This window comes from Chenopodium quinoa, unplaced genomic scaffold (genome assembly GCF_001683475.1).
Source record: "Chenopodium quinoa cultivar QQ74 unplaced genomic scaffold, ASM168347v1, whole genome shotgun sequence".
Taxonomy (NCBI): Eukaryota; Viridiplantae; Streptophyta; class Magnoliopsida; order Caryophyllales; family Amaranthaceae; genus Chenopodium; species Chenopodium quinoa.
The window spans coordinates 1,721,359-1,736,820 of NW_018742815.1; the positions used below are offsets into that span (position 1 = coordinate 1,721,359).

General features: G+C 35.9%; 1 protein-coding gene across 1 annotated transcript; it reads right to left on the reverse strand.

Annotated features, from left to right (window-relative positions):
• Positions 1–895: 895 nt before the first annotated feature.
• Positions 896–15,142, reverse strand: LOC110725675 (SCY1-like protein 2). The gene is made up of 14 exons (XM_021905148.1): positions 14,645–15,142; positions 14,413–14,517; positions 10,441–10,551; positions 10,107–10,289; positions 9,334–9,460; positions 7,905–7,966; positions 7,726–7,812; positions 7,513–7,599; positions 7,057–7,170; positions 3,886–4,014; positions 3,562–3,624; positions 2,619–2,780; positions 2,383–2,501; positions 896–2,272 (listed from the first exon to the last, which is right to left on the reverse strand). Exons 1-14 carry the CDS (start codon positions 15,140–15,142, stop codon positions 1,354–1,356), a joined length of 2,766 nt encoding a protein of 921 aa, XP_021760840.1. The 3' UTR covers positions 896–1,353.
• Positions 15,143–15,462: the final 320 nt, after the last annotated feature.

The window sequence follows — 15,462 nt, forward strand, 5'->3', positions numbered from 1 at the left end:
AAAGAAGAGAGAGAAAGGGAAGAGCTGGTTCAATTTCTAGAGAGAGAAAAAGCTGGACAATTTTTTTTAATTTTTCTTGTATACAATCTAAAATTTACAATATTGCCATTATTTTGACCAGGGTAGATGTGGAGCGTTGGATCTTGTTTGATCCAATGGTTATAAATTATTCTCACATATAAAGTGTTCTCATATAAGAGAGGTGTTCTCACATGAGCCTCTCCCTATATATATATATATATATATATATATATATATATATATATATATATATATATATATATATATATATATATATATATATATATATATATATATATATATATATATATATATATATATATATATATATATATATTATCTTTAACCGTTTACTCAGAACAGTAACCGTAATCGTTAACCGCTACATCAGTTCGGTTAACTGTAACTGTTTATTTTTAACGGTATAGTTAATTAACCTATCAAATGTGTCGGTTATACCGATTAACGGTTACGGGTTTTTTTTTTTTTTTTTTTTTGCACACCCCTACAGTGAAGGCCACCAATAATCTCATCTCGATCTCATTATAAGCTTAAAAAAAAGAAAAAAAAAAAAGGTACTGCCTACGTATTTAAATAAGTGAAACGTTTCTTTTATGCTTTTAATACTGCTATTTATGAGCTTGTCGTCCCTAAACAAACAAAGGACCATGGTGAGAATTGGTTCCAGAATCTCCTGAAATCGAGAGAAAAGCTCTAAACATGTGAGCTATCCCTCACTGTTTGAATAAACATATTCTCTTTTCGAGATCAATAACTGAGTAATCATAGGCATCTCCCACATATGGTTGGTACTTCGTATAAAAATTTGAAATTTCGTACGTATTAGGTCGGGATCTAGCCAGAACTTGCAACAGACTACATAAAATTGGCAGTGTCATTCAACCAAGTAGTAACAATATCAATATGTGTTTATTACAAGACTATTTAACATTCTCATATACCCAAAAAAAAAAAAAAGAAAAAAAAAATCTCACTACGTTTCTAATTCAGGATGTTGCAAGTCATTATGTGTACACAGGCTGGCCATCCAAAAAATATTCTAAAGGGGAAAAATGAAATCAAATGGCACAAATTAAATATGTAAGATTTTCGTTACAAAATTCTACAAGTGATACAATGGAAGCAACAAGCATATATCATCATTCCATGGCTGCCTGGCTGGCACAATTTCCCAGCTGTATGAATCCGAAAATCATCATCGAAGCACTGACTTGATATCCAGGCATATGTATACCCATCGGCATCACTAATCCTAACTTGTCATCTTTGACATTACCCTGTTCATTACATATGAACCATGGATACATCCTTTTATAGCAAATCCATAAGTGGTGGTTGCTCAGAAGCTGGCTTACGTGTACCAGTAGCCATGCCAGAAGAATGACCATGAGCTCCTCTGCCTCTACCCCTCCCTCTACCAACAGCAGTGGAGGGTGGTGGAGCCAGTCTAAGGGCATTATGGTCAGTTTTGGGAGATGAGAAAATGGAACCAAGATCTTTCGAATTCCCTGAATTAGATGTGCCATGATTTTGTTTCAGAGCACCTAATGGCTGCCCATATCCTAGCCCGTTATCAAAAGCCAAGCTATTCAATCCTGAAACTCCCTGATATTGTTTTGATGGCTCAATAGAACTTGGAGTACCAGAAGACCAGCTTGAGAAATTGATGTTCTGGGGAGTTGTGCTGTTTGAAGAGCCTGTGCTATAGTTGGAACCAAGCTTGTTAGTGGATAGTCCTGAAATTCCGTTGTTTGAAATTCCAGAACCAGTAGGTCTAGGGGGCCAGTCAGCAAAAGGGTCAATTTCATCAAAACCTGCATTAGATGCTCCCTGATTTTGCATCTCATTATTACTTGTTAGAGAGGTTACACCAGCTGTACGAGGTGGCCACTCAATATCAATAGACGGGCAAGAATTCATCAGTTGTGAATCAGAAACAGAAGGTAACACGGATGAATGGGATTGCATGGATACACCATTCGTCAAACGATTCTCATCAACAGGCTTCATTGAAGATGATATATTTGTTGGATAAAATTGGCTAGATGTGTCCGATTTCTTTGTGACAGGCCAGTCTTCATCCCATGACTGCCCCTTCTTCACAGCTGTGGCAGACAGTGTCCCATTCATTTCTTTAGGTGGTGCCGTCATAGATCCTAGTGCAGGAGATGATTTAACCTCATGAATGCCAGAGTCAGACACAGATACTCCTCTTTTCTCCTCTATTTTCCTGTTATTAGACCAATCCCAGATAATCAAAATGAGAATCTTTGCTCCCATTGGACATCTCTATAAAGTGTAAATAGCAATATGCATTAAAGCAGCACATAATAAATTTACCTTAAAACGTCCTTGACAAAGGCCATATATTTTGCAAACTGCTGGACATTCAATTGCTGAGCGACTAGAAGAGGGGTGAGTAGAGGGAGAACATGTTCTGCCACAAACTCTGTTCCGTACTAAAGAATGAAGATAGCCAGAAGGAAGCCAGAGATAAGAATTAGTTCCAACTTCTAATATGGATTTATTAGTAAGCATAAAGCATCTTCAGAATGACAATAATACTGATTTCATACCTGTTTCAAGATAGAGTTAGCAACCGAAAGAGTACACATAAGAGTTGGCTGAGAACGGTCAACAGCTGTGCAACGTTGAATAGTTTGTAATATTTCTATGACAGAATTTTTATCGAGCGTATGAATCAACTCTCCTAAGCATAGCAAAGCATTCACTCTCACCTGCCCATCAGAAGCAAATTTAGCAAATATAACTGCACAAAATCCAGAGATGAAATCAAAACAGATGCTGGAGACATGAGAAAACAATTTAACAAAATATCTCACATCAACTGGATGTTGGAGGTTATCAAGCTAAGCTGTACTACATACAAATTCATATGCCAATGTTTAATCTCTACTGGTTTCAGTGAAATTATTGCCCCAAAAAACTTCTATGTAGATCATTTCCTATTAAAGCAAATACACCTGTTCAACATGTTAACAATTATTATAAAAAGTCTCAGGGCACTTAGAAGGACCTCATGTCCCCAGCAGGATGGACGAGAAACTGATTTTGTCAGTGTGCTATTGATGATTTCATGGGTTACTAGCATCATTTTCCAAAAACAATGAGTGAGTTCAATTAATATAGCCAGAGTTCAAAGTCCAAGAGACCGCCAATAATCTGTAGCATACGGAAAGTGTAACGACATTGAACGGGAGTTCAAAATGATTACAGTGCCCTTCTCAGTGATATGCTGTCTTCTATGATAAAACGAGGAGTAGGCTCACGTTTCAAAGAGTCGGTGTATTTCACGCTAATCTTTCCATTCCACTATATGCAATTAGCAACAATTAATACTCCTATTAGCTGCCACAGCATGTCATCTTATGAGTAGTACTCAAATACTGCCAATCTTTTGACACTCCAGCATCTACTAATGTCATCTAAAGCACAATAAGATACTGACATGATAAACCACATATATAGAGGAGAAGAATAGAAGATGAAGTTACTTACAGCAGCAACAGTAGTCTTGAGAGCCAGGCCATGTACACGAGTAACTATCGCTTGCTTCACTAACTGTACCAATGAGAAGCAGGAAAACATTATAAGAGGTATGCTAAGCAACCAAAATACAATATAATTAGGTACATAAAAATAATCTATTAGCCCACTTATACCGGAGAGAAAAGTCTATCAAAGAAAGTGCCCCACAAGCTAATAAATCTATCACATAGCAAAATGCCTATCCTCTCATAGAAATCTTTAACCTTTTCCTATTTAAAATCATCTCCCAAAAAGAATTTTAAAAAAATTTAAAAAAATCCTTGAGAGTCAAACCTGAGGATCCAGAAGCTTTGTCAGAGAAAGTGTCCTTTTCAGAACTTCCTCTTGTATGCGGGGATCAGTGTCATCATAAGCACGAACAAGCATGGGAAGAACACGTGAGACTAGATCTTCGTGATTACTCTGAATGGTTTTTGAAAAAAAAAAAAAACAGAAGGTGAATGGCAGGCATAAAGTCTAAGCACATAATAATTCACATAACTAAAGTAAATGCCGAAAATCAGACGACAGTTATTACAGCAAGACAGTATCAGGAAAAATAAATCATAATCGCAGGCATGTAAGTAATTTTCATTATCCAGGCCTTCAATAGTCCTAAATGAACAGTAATTATCCACACAATAAATGCATTCAGATCTATGTGGCCCTTAAGTTCACATATAAGGGCCTATATTAGCAAAATCATACAAGAATAGAAGTCACATGCTCCACACAACCAAAAAATAAATAAAATGAAAGAGAGCAATGATACCACAAACACCACTAGTTCCTGAACATCCTAGGCATGTATAATACTTGCTTTAATGTCAAAGAAGACATTGACATACAATAACTTACATCTACTTAACAGGGAATGACATCCAAGCGCCCAAAAGTTTAAGATCAAACTGTGCAAAGATACACACCAACTTACGCTGCTAGGACAAAATTTGGCTCTGAGACCTCTTAATCATTGTTTTTGAACTAACCTATTTCTAGATGATCCTATGTATACTCCATCCATGTTTTTCAATTCTAAAGGTAAAAATTTGTTCAATTCCTCTACGTAACATGTCCTTCCTCATTTCTCTTCCTGGGTAATACCCCCTTTCTGATCCGATACCCTTGAGATTTGGCACAGAAATGCATGACTACTAATTCATTAGAGCATCACATAAATCACTATAATTATATTAGTTTACAAGCACTTTGATTATGCCCCCTCATCATATTACCCTAATGGACACCATTTCAAATAAAGCTATACTTCTCATCTTAAGAATGCCACATTCCCCCCACTACCCAGCCCAAATATTTCAAATTCCCACGAGTATTCAAATTTGTGCCAAATCCTATTGTGAAAACAGTAAAGGGAAAGGAAGTACTTTTGAAATGTAAGACAAAAGCACTGTAAAGAGAGTACCCATCTATATATAATACACTAAATCCAAAGACACAAAAGCAGGTTTCCCTCCGAAAGTTACCCCCTAATCATAGCAAAATTAATGAAATGACTTGCTTTGGGATTTAAACATGAGTCTGGGGCATTAAGAATATACAAAAAATAATAATAATAAATAAATAAACATCCATTGAAATAAGCTTTAAATTAAGAGCAAAAAACAGTTAAAAATAAAGCAAAGCATGGCTTGGGTGCTACCTAATTTTTATTATAATCTGAATTCTAATATGCTCTGAAATGCATGAGCTACACCAAGTTATTATTACTGCTTGTGATAATGCAATTATACTGATATGGCATACTCTCTTTCACAACTTTGCAAAATTCAAAGTACAAAGAGCTATTTCACCCAAAAAGCTAAAAAGGGACACTTGTTACGCAAGAACAAAATTGCGGGAATGGCAATTTAACTATCAAAATCCTAATTTACATCAGCTTCACGTATGCTTCAAGGAATTCACGAGAGAAAATTGGCAATGAGTTTCCAAAATTACTGCTCCAAAGTTTTATTCATGGGATGTGCATGAAAAGAGGTATATGCAATCGAGAATAACCCACCATCATGTTACCCAAATAAGAGAAAGGATAATAATGTTAAGCCAGGAATTGGGTACTACCAAATTAACTACTCCATCCCTATTATTTTCAATCACATCCCCGTAGACGGTTAATGGGTTATGGTATGATGGATTTAGAGGTTGCTGCTGCTGATGCAGACAATAGATTACAGGGAGAAAGCAAGAGGGGGATTAAAAATAAAAAATTCTCACAAGTGACATTCTATTCCCTTGAGAAATATGCTATTAACAAGGATACATAAGAGCCAAATTTTTACAAAAAATATCTATTATTACAGCTCAGAACGAAGAATACAGCAAGAGGACAAGGTGCCCTCACAAATTAGGCCCTGCTCTCTTAAAATCTTCACCTTAACTGGCTTAATTTATTATAAAAAAAAAAATAATAAATAAAAAAAAAAAAGCTCAATAAAAATAAATTGCAATCAGTTATACTGTAATAATTTTCAATTGGTAACAATAAGTTTCAATCAATTAAATTAAGTTCCATCAGTAAAAATAAATTTTATTTACCAGTAAAATTCAGTTTTGGTTAGTAACAAAAAACAAAAGAAAATCAGTTTCAATAAGTTAAAATAATTTAGATTTCAATAGAATCAATTGAATTAGAACAGGGCCTTAGCCTAATTCTTCTTTTGAATCCCCCCAGTCCTTTTTTAAATAATATATACAAAATTACAAATAACGATAAACTTTAAGACCGCTTATTCCAATCTATAATAACTAGTTCTTAATCCAATCTATAGTAGCACACAAAGCATATGAAAATAATTTACTAGGGGAAAAAAATTACAATTTCCCATTCCCACTCCCTCCAAGAACTCCAATTTTTACTTCCAAAATGCCCTCAATAAATGGGTTTAAACTCACAATTTGACCAAAATAGACAGGAAATAAGCAAATGGGCAGGGAATAAGCCACTCAGCCTATATGACCAAAATTGCCACTAATGGACATATATCTAACTAATATACCCCCGACTTTGATATGCCTTACACAAGACTTGGAATCATAAAATTCTCCATCCGAAATCCCACTTCCAATTCTCAAACTGCATATTCTATACTGAAAAACCACCAGCATGCTAGAATGTATTAAAATCAGCAGCAATTTGATTTCCCTAGTCACTCTATGGTGGAGATCCGTTGTGAGATAGCATAGAGTTGTCTAATAAGTGCAACAAAGTAAAGACTGGCAATTGCTAAGTTGCTAATTATACGGCATATGCTTCAACTTTGTAACCCCAGGGTAGCTTTTGGCCAAACTAACCCATCCGTATCTCCTCTGATTCAAAGAGAAGCACAGGATTTTATATAACTTGCCAAGGGATATCGAGGAGCATATGAAAACTACCAATCATAGGCATCTTGATAGCAGGACAAGGAAGCAAAAGGATCAACAAATAAATTAGGCTAGCTGTATCACCTTGTTTATGATCAGTTCAGCATGCTTCACAAGCAGCAACAGTGTATCACCAGAAGCAGAACTTAAGACTGGGACAAGAGCTGGCAAGGTTGATAGCCCAAATTCTTGTTTGTCCTACATTAAAGTTGAATTCATTATATGTGTAATATTCCAGTTAGAAAACATGGAGAAGAGCAGTAATAGAAAATAAGTATCCTTTCATTGCTCAACAATATTATCAGCAAAGAAAGCCCATAAAGATAGAAGCATACATCAAAAGCCACTTCAAAGTTCAGATACTCGCTGGTATCCGCCATACAGATACCACCACAACACCAATCACATAATTATTATAGCATTACAAGGTCAAAACTTGCTCAAAGATTGCAGAACTGATAATACTGAACAAGGCAAAACAATGGCAACAATCTAGATCAATTTTGATTAAACCAACCAGTCAAGCAATAATGTCTGTACCTGAGACTCAGCTATCATAAGGACCATCGGCAATATCATTGATTGTATTACGACATTGCGAAGTTCAGCGCAAAGAGGTGGAAGAACCTGCACAGAGCAGAGTAAAAAGGTATATCAGATTCTAAAGGATTCACATAGCATGGGAAGCTCAGCTGGATGTCAGCAATCTGTGAAATCTGAAAAGCTTAAATGCAGCAGTAAAGAAAGTCAAACCTTATACCGCAACACTCTTGAGTCAAAGTCCTTCCACATATCTGACAATGCTTTCAAAAACTCAGTCTTCTGCATGTTATCTCGCTCCTGCAAAAAACAAATCATTTATTTTATCAATAATCTTATTAAGGCAATTAAGGTGAACCTGCAAAACTGAAGGGAAAACAGATGATTCTTACAAGCAAGTGGTCCAAGAAGCGAAGCGCCCGCAGTCTTGTATCATCTCGAAAGAAAGATGAACCTGCAATAGATTTGAAAGATAAATAACTTCCATTAATTCACAATAACAATACCAATATGACAATATGGAGCTGCCACTCATTATGACACTTCAAACAAAATCAACATTTTAACTACAAGAAACAAAATGCTCTATCCCATTACGAGACAGCTCAGATAAGATTCTAAAAACATTCTAGACTGTCATGGATTTTCCATTTATTATGACATTTTTATCATTTACTCCCTCCCTTCCTTAAAATAATGCCCCATTCTCAAGTAATAGACTAGCCTAGGGGAAAGGACACCACTACTATTGCATTATAATTCAGCGAGGTAGCTGAGAGATTGAAGGCCTGGAATCGTAGCACCATTGTTGATGATTTAATTACATCAGCAATAAATCAATTATCCATTTCCCAAATTTGTTGTATTCCAAAATATTAATTTTCTGTCTAGTACATCTATATTCCAGAGTATCATCTAAATCTTCATTTCCTTTTAACTTCCATCTCAAAAATCTTGGTCTATTATAGCCCCTCATTTCACATTAAAAGTTGTTTTGAGTGAGTAGAAATTTCTTTCACTTTGCATACAGGGGATAAAGTAGGGAGGAAGTTGTGGAGCACCTGCTACATAATACAGAGATAGCACAATCTTCAACAGAAAAACCAAAAAGGACTGGTGCAATCTTCTGTAGCCAAGGGGAATATCAATAAAGCATATAACTATCTTACAAGTATATACAGCACTTTAATGAGAACTTATGCAAGAGTCCTGCCCCAAAGAGAAAAATGAATCCATGCTTGGTCTTCGACAAATTACGAGAGCTAAGGACATATCATTATTACATATAATGGAAAGCCTATTATTTAAATTCATATCTTTTACAAAGCCTGACTAGATAAAATTCACTAGACTACTGAAAATCAATGGAAGAGTAAAACTTTTGAAATACGTAGAAAGCAAAACTACCATAAAAATACTAGTTTTCAGCTACTCCCTCCATCCATGAAAAATCTTCCTGTTAAGCTTTGGCAAGCATATTAAGGAATTTAGTAGGATAGGTTAAGAATGACTAAGAAAGTTAGTGGAGGGATCCAATTCACATGAGTCAAGTAATTCTAATTTAAGTAACAGAACAATTTTTATACCCCTTTTATGGACATCCTAAAAAGGAACAACAAATATTTAACTGTTGTGGTAATGTAGACTGACTTGTGATTTGGAACAAATTTTTGGCTAATATACCTCTTAAATAGAAAAGTAAGGAGTAGAATCTTTGTGCAAGCAGTTAAGGAGCCAAAAAAAAGAAAAAAAAAAAAAAGAAAGAAAGAAGAAAGAAAGCATAAACCAGGACTAATAATCCAATAGAAGTACACCCAGTACCTGTAAAATCCATAGCCGAAGGCCTCATAGACTCATTGGATGAAAGCATCCTTTGTAGGTCAGGAACCAACTCTGCTGGGATGGATGAGAATGTTTCACTAGTTAAATAGTTCAGCGTATTCATGTACTGTCAAAAAAGAACAACTATTTAGAATGATAGACATACTACACATCATTGATCAAAGCAATTCCAATACACGGGAAAAATGGCCCGAGAAGAAATAAATAAATTAATTAAGAAGTGGTCTAAATAAAGATCCATCAGAGGGCATCTTTGATCGAATTATCTGCCCAAATGTCTAAAATATCTAAATGACACAGGTGAATAGTATGCAAAAACCTTAAATCTTTTAGTATATGTAAAGAAAAAACTGGTCGAATACAATTCAAATCTATAAGTGCAAACAGGTACTCCTCAATAACAGATGTTTCAGAGCTTCAAACAAAGACAGAAGAAAAGCAACAACAAAATTTAAGGTTATAAGTAACATTCTTGGTTCTTGCTTTTATTCTCTTTTATCAGCTCCTACACCTTCCTACCTCCATCCCCTACTCAAAAAGTATGAAGTATAAATTAAATGGAACTATCCAACAAAGGTACAGAGCAATTTGAGATATAGTAGGGGATGACTCTTAAACTACCTTACTAAACAAGATTAATCCATCAATGAATGTACACAAAATAATAACCTTGTTGGTCATAAAAAGTCAGAACACAGGAACCAAAAAAAACATCAATATTTCATATTTCAAGTTACAATTTAATGAGATACCATCTTGACATTGTTGTGGCAGTCCAATAAAGGCTTACGAGCAATCAAGTGATAGGCAAGGCATCCAAAACTGAATATATCTGACGAACAACCACCTGAAGATTCTTTACTGCGAACCAGCTCAGGGGCAGTATAGTTAAGAGAGGGTTGGAGGGGAAGTATAGAATCCTCCTCGTCATATTCCTGCAGGTCAACCCATTAAAGATAAGTGTTCTTAGCACAAAATGGGGTAGGCATAGCCAAACAAATTTAGCCAAAGATATTACATCTGTGATCTTTCAAAAGAAAAATGTTTAGATTTCAACACGTCAATAGAGGTAAAAGAATAACTTACAGCATAGTGGAATGCCTGCGCACTTAATGAAGCTCCAGATGCCTGATCAGTGGAAACTGCAAAACCAAAACCACCAAGCTTCCAGGCTCCACTAGCAGTAATTAACACACTCTGCAACAGTAAACAGCTTTAGAACATGACACAGGTTGATAAGATAATAACTCTTTCATCTAAAAAAAAGGCAACAAAAATAAGACCTGCCCATAACAGATTGCAGCAAGTTTTGGTCTCCTATAATAATTTGACCTTATGTGTATTTCAATAAAAGGCCTGGTATGTGATAACTTGTTATTTGGTATGATTTTAGGGTACTTTTGAACCTTGTTTTCGTGATTATTCGACATCAAAGTTCATTATTTATCCTATTTTTATACAAATTTTGTACCATCCATGCTTCATGGGTTGTTTGTGTTTTTGATGTAATGTAGCAATTTTTAGCACTATATATGGACGTGATCAAGCATAAGTGAACAAGGTGAAGGGCAAGGTAGGTTGATAGAGCAATGGAGGAAGAAGGATGAGTGCCTTAAAGAGAAATGAAAAGCTTTTGGAGAGTTTTGGAAGGATTTTTGCACTAAGGTCAACTTCAACTGACCATAACTTTTGTTCCACTCTAACATTTTTAAGTGATTCAAATTGGAGATTAAAGTTCATCTCAAGAGCTTTCCAACGACTGGTCACATGCCTTATTCCGATGAGTAACAAAGAAGTTATGACCTTCCGAAAATAAGTTGTTTCGCCAGAAAAGGGTTGCACGTCCGTGCCAATAAGTGGCACGTCCATGCCAAATGAAGCACGTCCGTGCAAGGTCAGGCAGTAGCTACTGGTCGTATTTTAACACGTCTGCACGTCCGGGCAACCTTTGGCACGTCTGTGCCGACCTGTAGACAGGTCGTTTCCTCGTGTTCTCCGTCCTTTTACTTGGGGGTTATATAATACCCCTTTGGCTTAATTTGTAAGGGGGAAGATCTTCTTAGTGTAGTTTTAGCTTAAGTTAGGATTTTTAGAGAGAGAAACTCTCATTTTCTAGAGAGAGAAAGTGTGAAAAACTTGTTGAAAGCTTGGAATATGAAGAATTGAAGGAAGGAGACTTGAAGATTTGATTATTTCTTGCAATATCAATGAGAATTTCTTACTCTCTCTCTTATTTTATTGCTTTAATTGCTTATTTTTGTATCTTTTCTAGTTTTATTACTTGTTTATGTTAAATTAGTGTTTGATTTCATGTTTTTAGTTGTTAACTCCTTTGGTTTTGCAATTTATAATGATTTGTGAGTAGTTCTTTTACTTGGGATGGTTGAAACCATTGATGAATTCACAAATACTTGTTTGCATGTGTTGATTTAGCTAATGTGGGATGTTAATTAGTTAAGCTTAAGTGGTTTCATTGTTAGTTCTTGTAAGTGGCCATTGCTAGAACTATTTATCTAAGCTTTCTCAACGAAGGATTGAGAGATGAACTTGAGTTAGCTCCCTTATGCTTAATTGACTTGAAATTCCTTGAGAATGGAATTTCCAGTCAAGGGAATGTTTATGTCATCGTGATTATGCTTTAACACTTGTTTTATGCTTTGTAACCACGAGAGTAGGTTGTATTTATGACTCAAGTAATCCCTCTAGCTTGAGAGAGTAGTTGGGTGCCTTAGATGACTTCCCCTAATTTATCCCCAAATTGCTATGTTTTGTATGTTAAATTGTAGTTTGTGAAAGACTTAATTGATGTATACCTTCCCAAGATCCTTTTTATTATTGTTAGTAGTGTTTCATTATAACTCAAAACCCAAAAACTTGACTTAGCTTATCACAAATCGATACTTGTTAGTGTTCCCCTTAGTCCTTGTGGGATCGACCCTTACTTGCCCTTTCTACCGATTAGAGAGACCAAGTTAGGTTTTTATCTTTGGTAGGCTCGACGACGGCCTATCAGTATGTAATCTAACTTATCTAACGGCATCCAAGGAATTCAATCATAAACCATCAATATGATAACCTTTTCCAGATATCAGTATATGTGAAATGAACTCCAAATGAACAGAGAAATAGGTAGAAGAGATGAGGAGTACTATAGAAATTAGACAAGTGTCAATCAAACAAAAGATCAGACGAAGTAATTTCCAGAATATCCATTAAGAAAAGAAACATCAGGTCAAATGCACACGAACACCACTCAATTTGACAAAACAACCCAACGGGAACCTTACTCCAACATGTTCTATCACTTATGCAGAACAAAAACGCTAAACATGTCAATTAAAGCCTTAATCCCATGAGTAGTCGGCTACATGAACCAAAAGTGATTATTCCGTATATTTATCAACAAAAATCTTCCTCCCTCCATCCCCTACGATCAAATACCTCATCCTCATGCAAAACCATTTGCTTCATATCCTTCCTAACTCCTTCCAACCAAGTTATTTTCGGTCTCTACCTCTTTTAAGTTCTCCATGATCTCACTCTTTCACTCTTCGTACCGGAGTACCTTCAAGTCTCCGTTTTACATGCCCAAACCAATGCAGGCGAATTTCCCTTAGTTTCTCTGCAATGCCTACAACATTCACTTTCTTGCCAATAACTTCATTTCTAATTTTATCTCTTAGAGTGTTCCCACAAATCAATCTTAACATGCGCATTTTCGTAACTTCCATCTTTTTAATGTGCTCCTTCTTAGTAGCTCAACATTCTCTACCATAAAGCAACACTTGGTCTTATGGCAGTCCCATAGAATTTCCCCCTTCAACTGTAAAGGAATGTTTCGGCCACATAACACTCGCGTGGTCGCTCTCCATTTAAGCTACCCCGACTTAATCTTGTGGGTCACGTCTTGATCAATTTCTGGATGATCGACCCAAGATAATTAAAACACCCTCTCATGGTCAAATCATGTCCGTCCACATTCACTACTTTATCGCTTGTCCCCCTCTGTGTACCAAAGCGGCATACCAAATATTCAGCCTTACTCTGACTTAGCTTAAACCCTCTAGATTCCAACCTTTGCCTCCATTGCTCCAATATGGCATTAACCCCCATCTTTAGTTTCATCCACCAGAAAAGCCAAACTTGTGGAACACATAGATTTAGCCTACTTACAGCCAGAAGCAACATAGAAAATGCAGATGCTGAGATGGCATCAAGAAGGAAAACACTCTCTCCACAACCTTAAATCAATGTGCTAAATCCATAGGACTTTAGGAGTCTCACAAGTTCAGAATGGAAAACATACAACTTTCAATCATACCACACACAAAGCATATAACACGAAAGCAACAAAAAGATCTCTTGACTGATTCAAATACTACACATTCATGTCATACATAGTTCAGAATTGTTTCTAATATATATATATATATATATATATATATATATATATATATATATATATATATATATATATATATATATATATATATATATATATATATCAAACCAAACACATCTCTAGCAATTATAGGTGAATTCAAGGGACATGGTTATGGCAAGAGAAAATCAGTGCATCAGAAGGATGATATAGTAATTATGAAACCCCTGATATAGTACTGAGGAAAAAAAAATCCACTCACTCAAGATATTAAATTTTCCTCTCAGGTAATAAAAATTATCTCTTCGGGTGTTCGACCAATTTAGGTTAATCTCACAATTGCAAGTCACTAGGAAACGTATTTCCTACCTGTTCAACAACTAGCCAGCAACTAATTAAAACAATATAACACAATCTTCGTTGCTTCTTAAAGGTGGTCATCTCAATCTTCTTACAATCAATAATCACTCCATTAAAAAAATAAAATAAAATTGCACTACTTCAACAATCAGCAAACCCCTTGTGCAAGTGTGCAACACATAATGACATAAACAAACATAACTTTCACTTCATCGAAGTAATCGATATGACAACATACTGGTTACACATTGCAACTGATCATCACAAATATAATCACTGTCAAACACGAAAGAAAGTTAATAACAAGAGTAACCAACCTCAGGAGAAATCGCTCTGTGAACAAGACGAGCATTATTATGAAGAAAATCCAATGATTCTGCAACTTGAAGCAACCCATGTTTGATTTCCAGCAACCCCATCTCCTACACAATTCCCCAAACAAACATGTACAAATACTACATCAAAAAACCAAAAATTAAATCACAATTCAACTCCCAACAATAAAAAAAACATCAATCCACACTAATAAATTAAAAACCTTTACCATACCATAGCACTCTTAAGCTCCTTAGAAACATTCCCAACATTATGCAAATCCCCAAGAACATTAGCAACAGAAGCAAAAAGCGGCTCAGTCACAAATGCCATTGCATTCTTAGTCTCATCGAGCGCCTGCACCACATGCACAACGCCAGGATGCCGAATTCTCACCAACCTCCCGGCATCATTCCTCAAAACCTCCAAAAACGAATCCTCGGCCGCCTTCGATAACCCGGCCCGGGTTCGAGCCTCAGTAAGCGCCCTCTTATCAAGCAACCAAACACAAACCGCGGAATACTGCGACCCAACAGTAGAAGATCCACGAGGTTTCGCAGAGTACAATTTCCAAGCAAGAGCAGGACCTGCTGATCCAATCGGATCAACTAATTCGTAATCTTGTAAGGGTTTTGGACCTGTAACTTCTTGTACGGTTGTTGATACTGTTTTCTCGATTACTGCTGCTGTTTTTGCTAATGCTTGTGTTAGGGTTTTCATGTTTAACGCCATTGTTGAACAATCAAATCAATCGATCACTGAGAAATTCGAATTGAATTGCTGAATTGATGATAATAACAATTATTCGATTGTTAATTGTTGATTGGATCGATTGATTTGGATGATCGGAGAAATTTCGAGCTCCGCCGTGTACGGTGGTTTGTACGACGGAAGGAAGTTTGGGGGAAATTAATGGAGGATGAAAGAGGTGATTTGTTGTTGATGTTGGAAGATTGGTGGCATCTCTTTGTCCACTTCAGCTTTTTTTTTTATTTAATTTGTTTTTTTTCGGGAAATTGATTTTGATTTTAATTTTTGTTTTTATGGAAATT

Excerpts from the sequence above, each read along its gene's own strand:
- LOC110725675 (XM_021905148.1), bottom strand. The coding sequence starts at position 15,142 with ATGGCGTTAAACATGAAAACCCTAACACAAGCATTAGCAAAAACAGCA. Across the intron at positions 7,813-7,904 it reads GCTTCTTGGACCACTTGCTT|GAGCGAGATAACATGCAGAA; the intron begins GTAAGAATCATC and ends TGTTTTTTGCAG. Across the intron at positions 2,781-3,561 it reads TCAAGACTACTGTTGCTGCT|GTGAGAGTGAATGCTTTGCT; the intron begins GTAAGTAACTTC and ends TCTGATGGGCAG.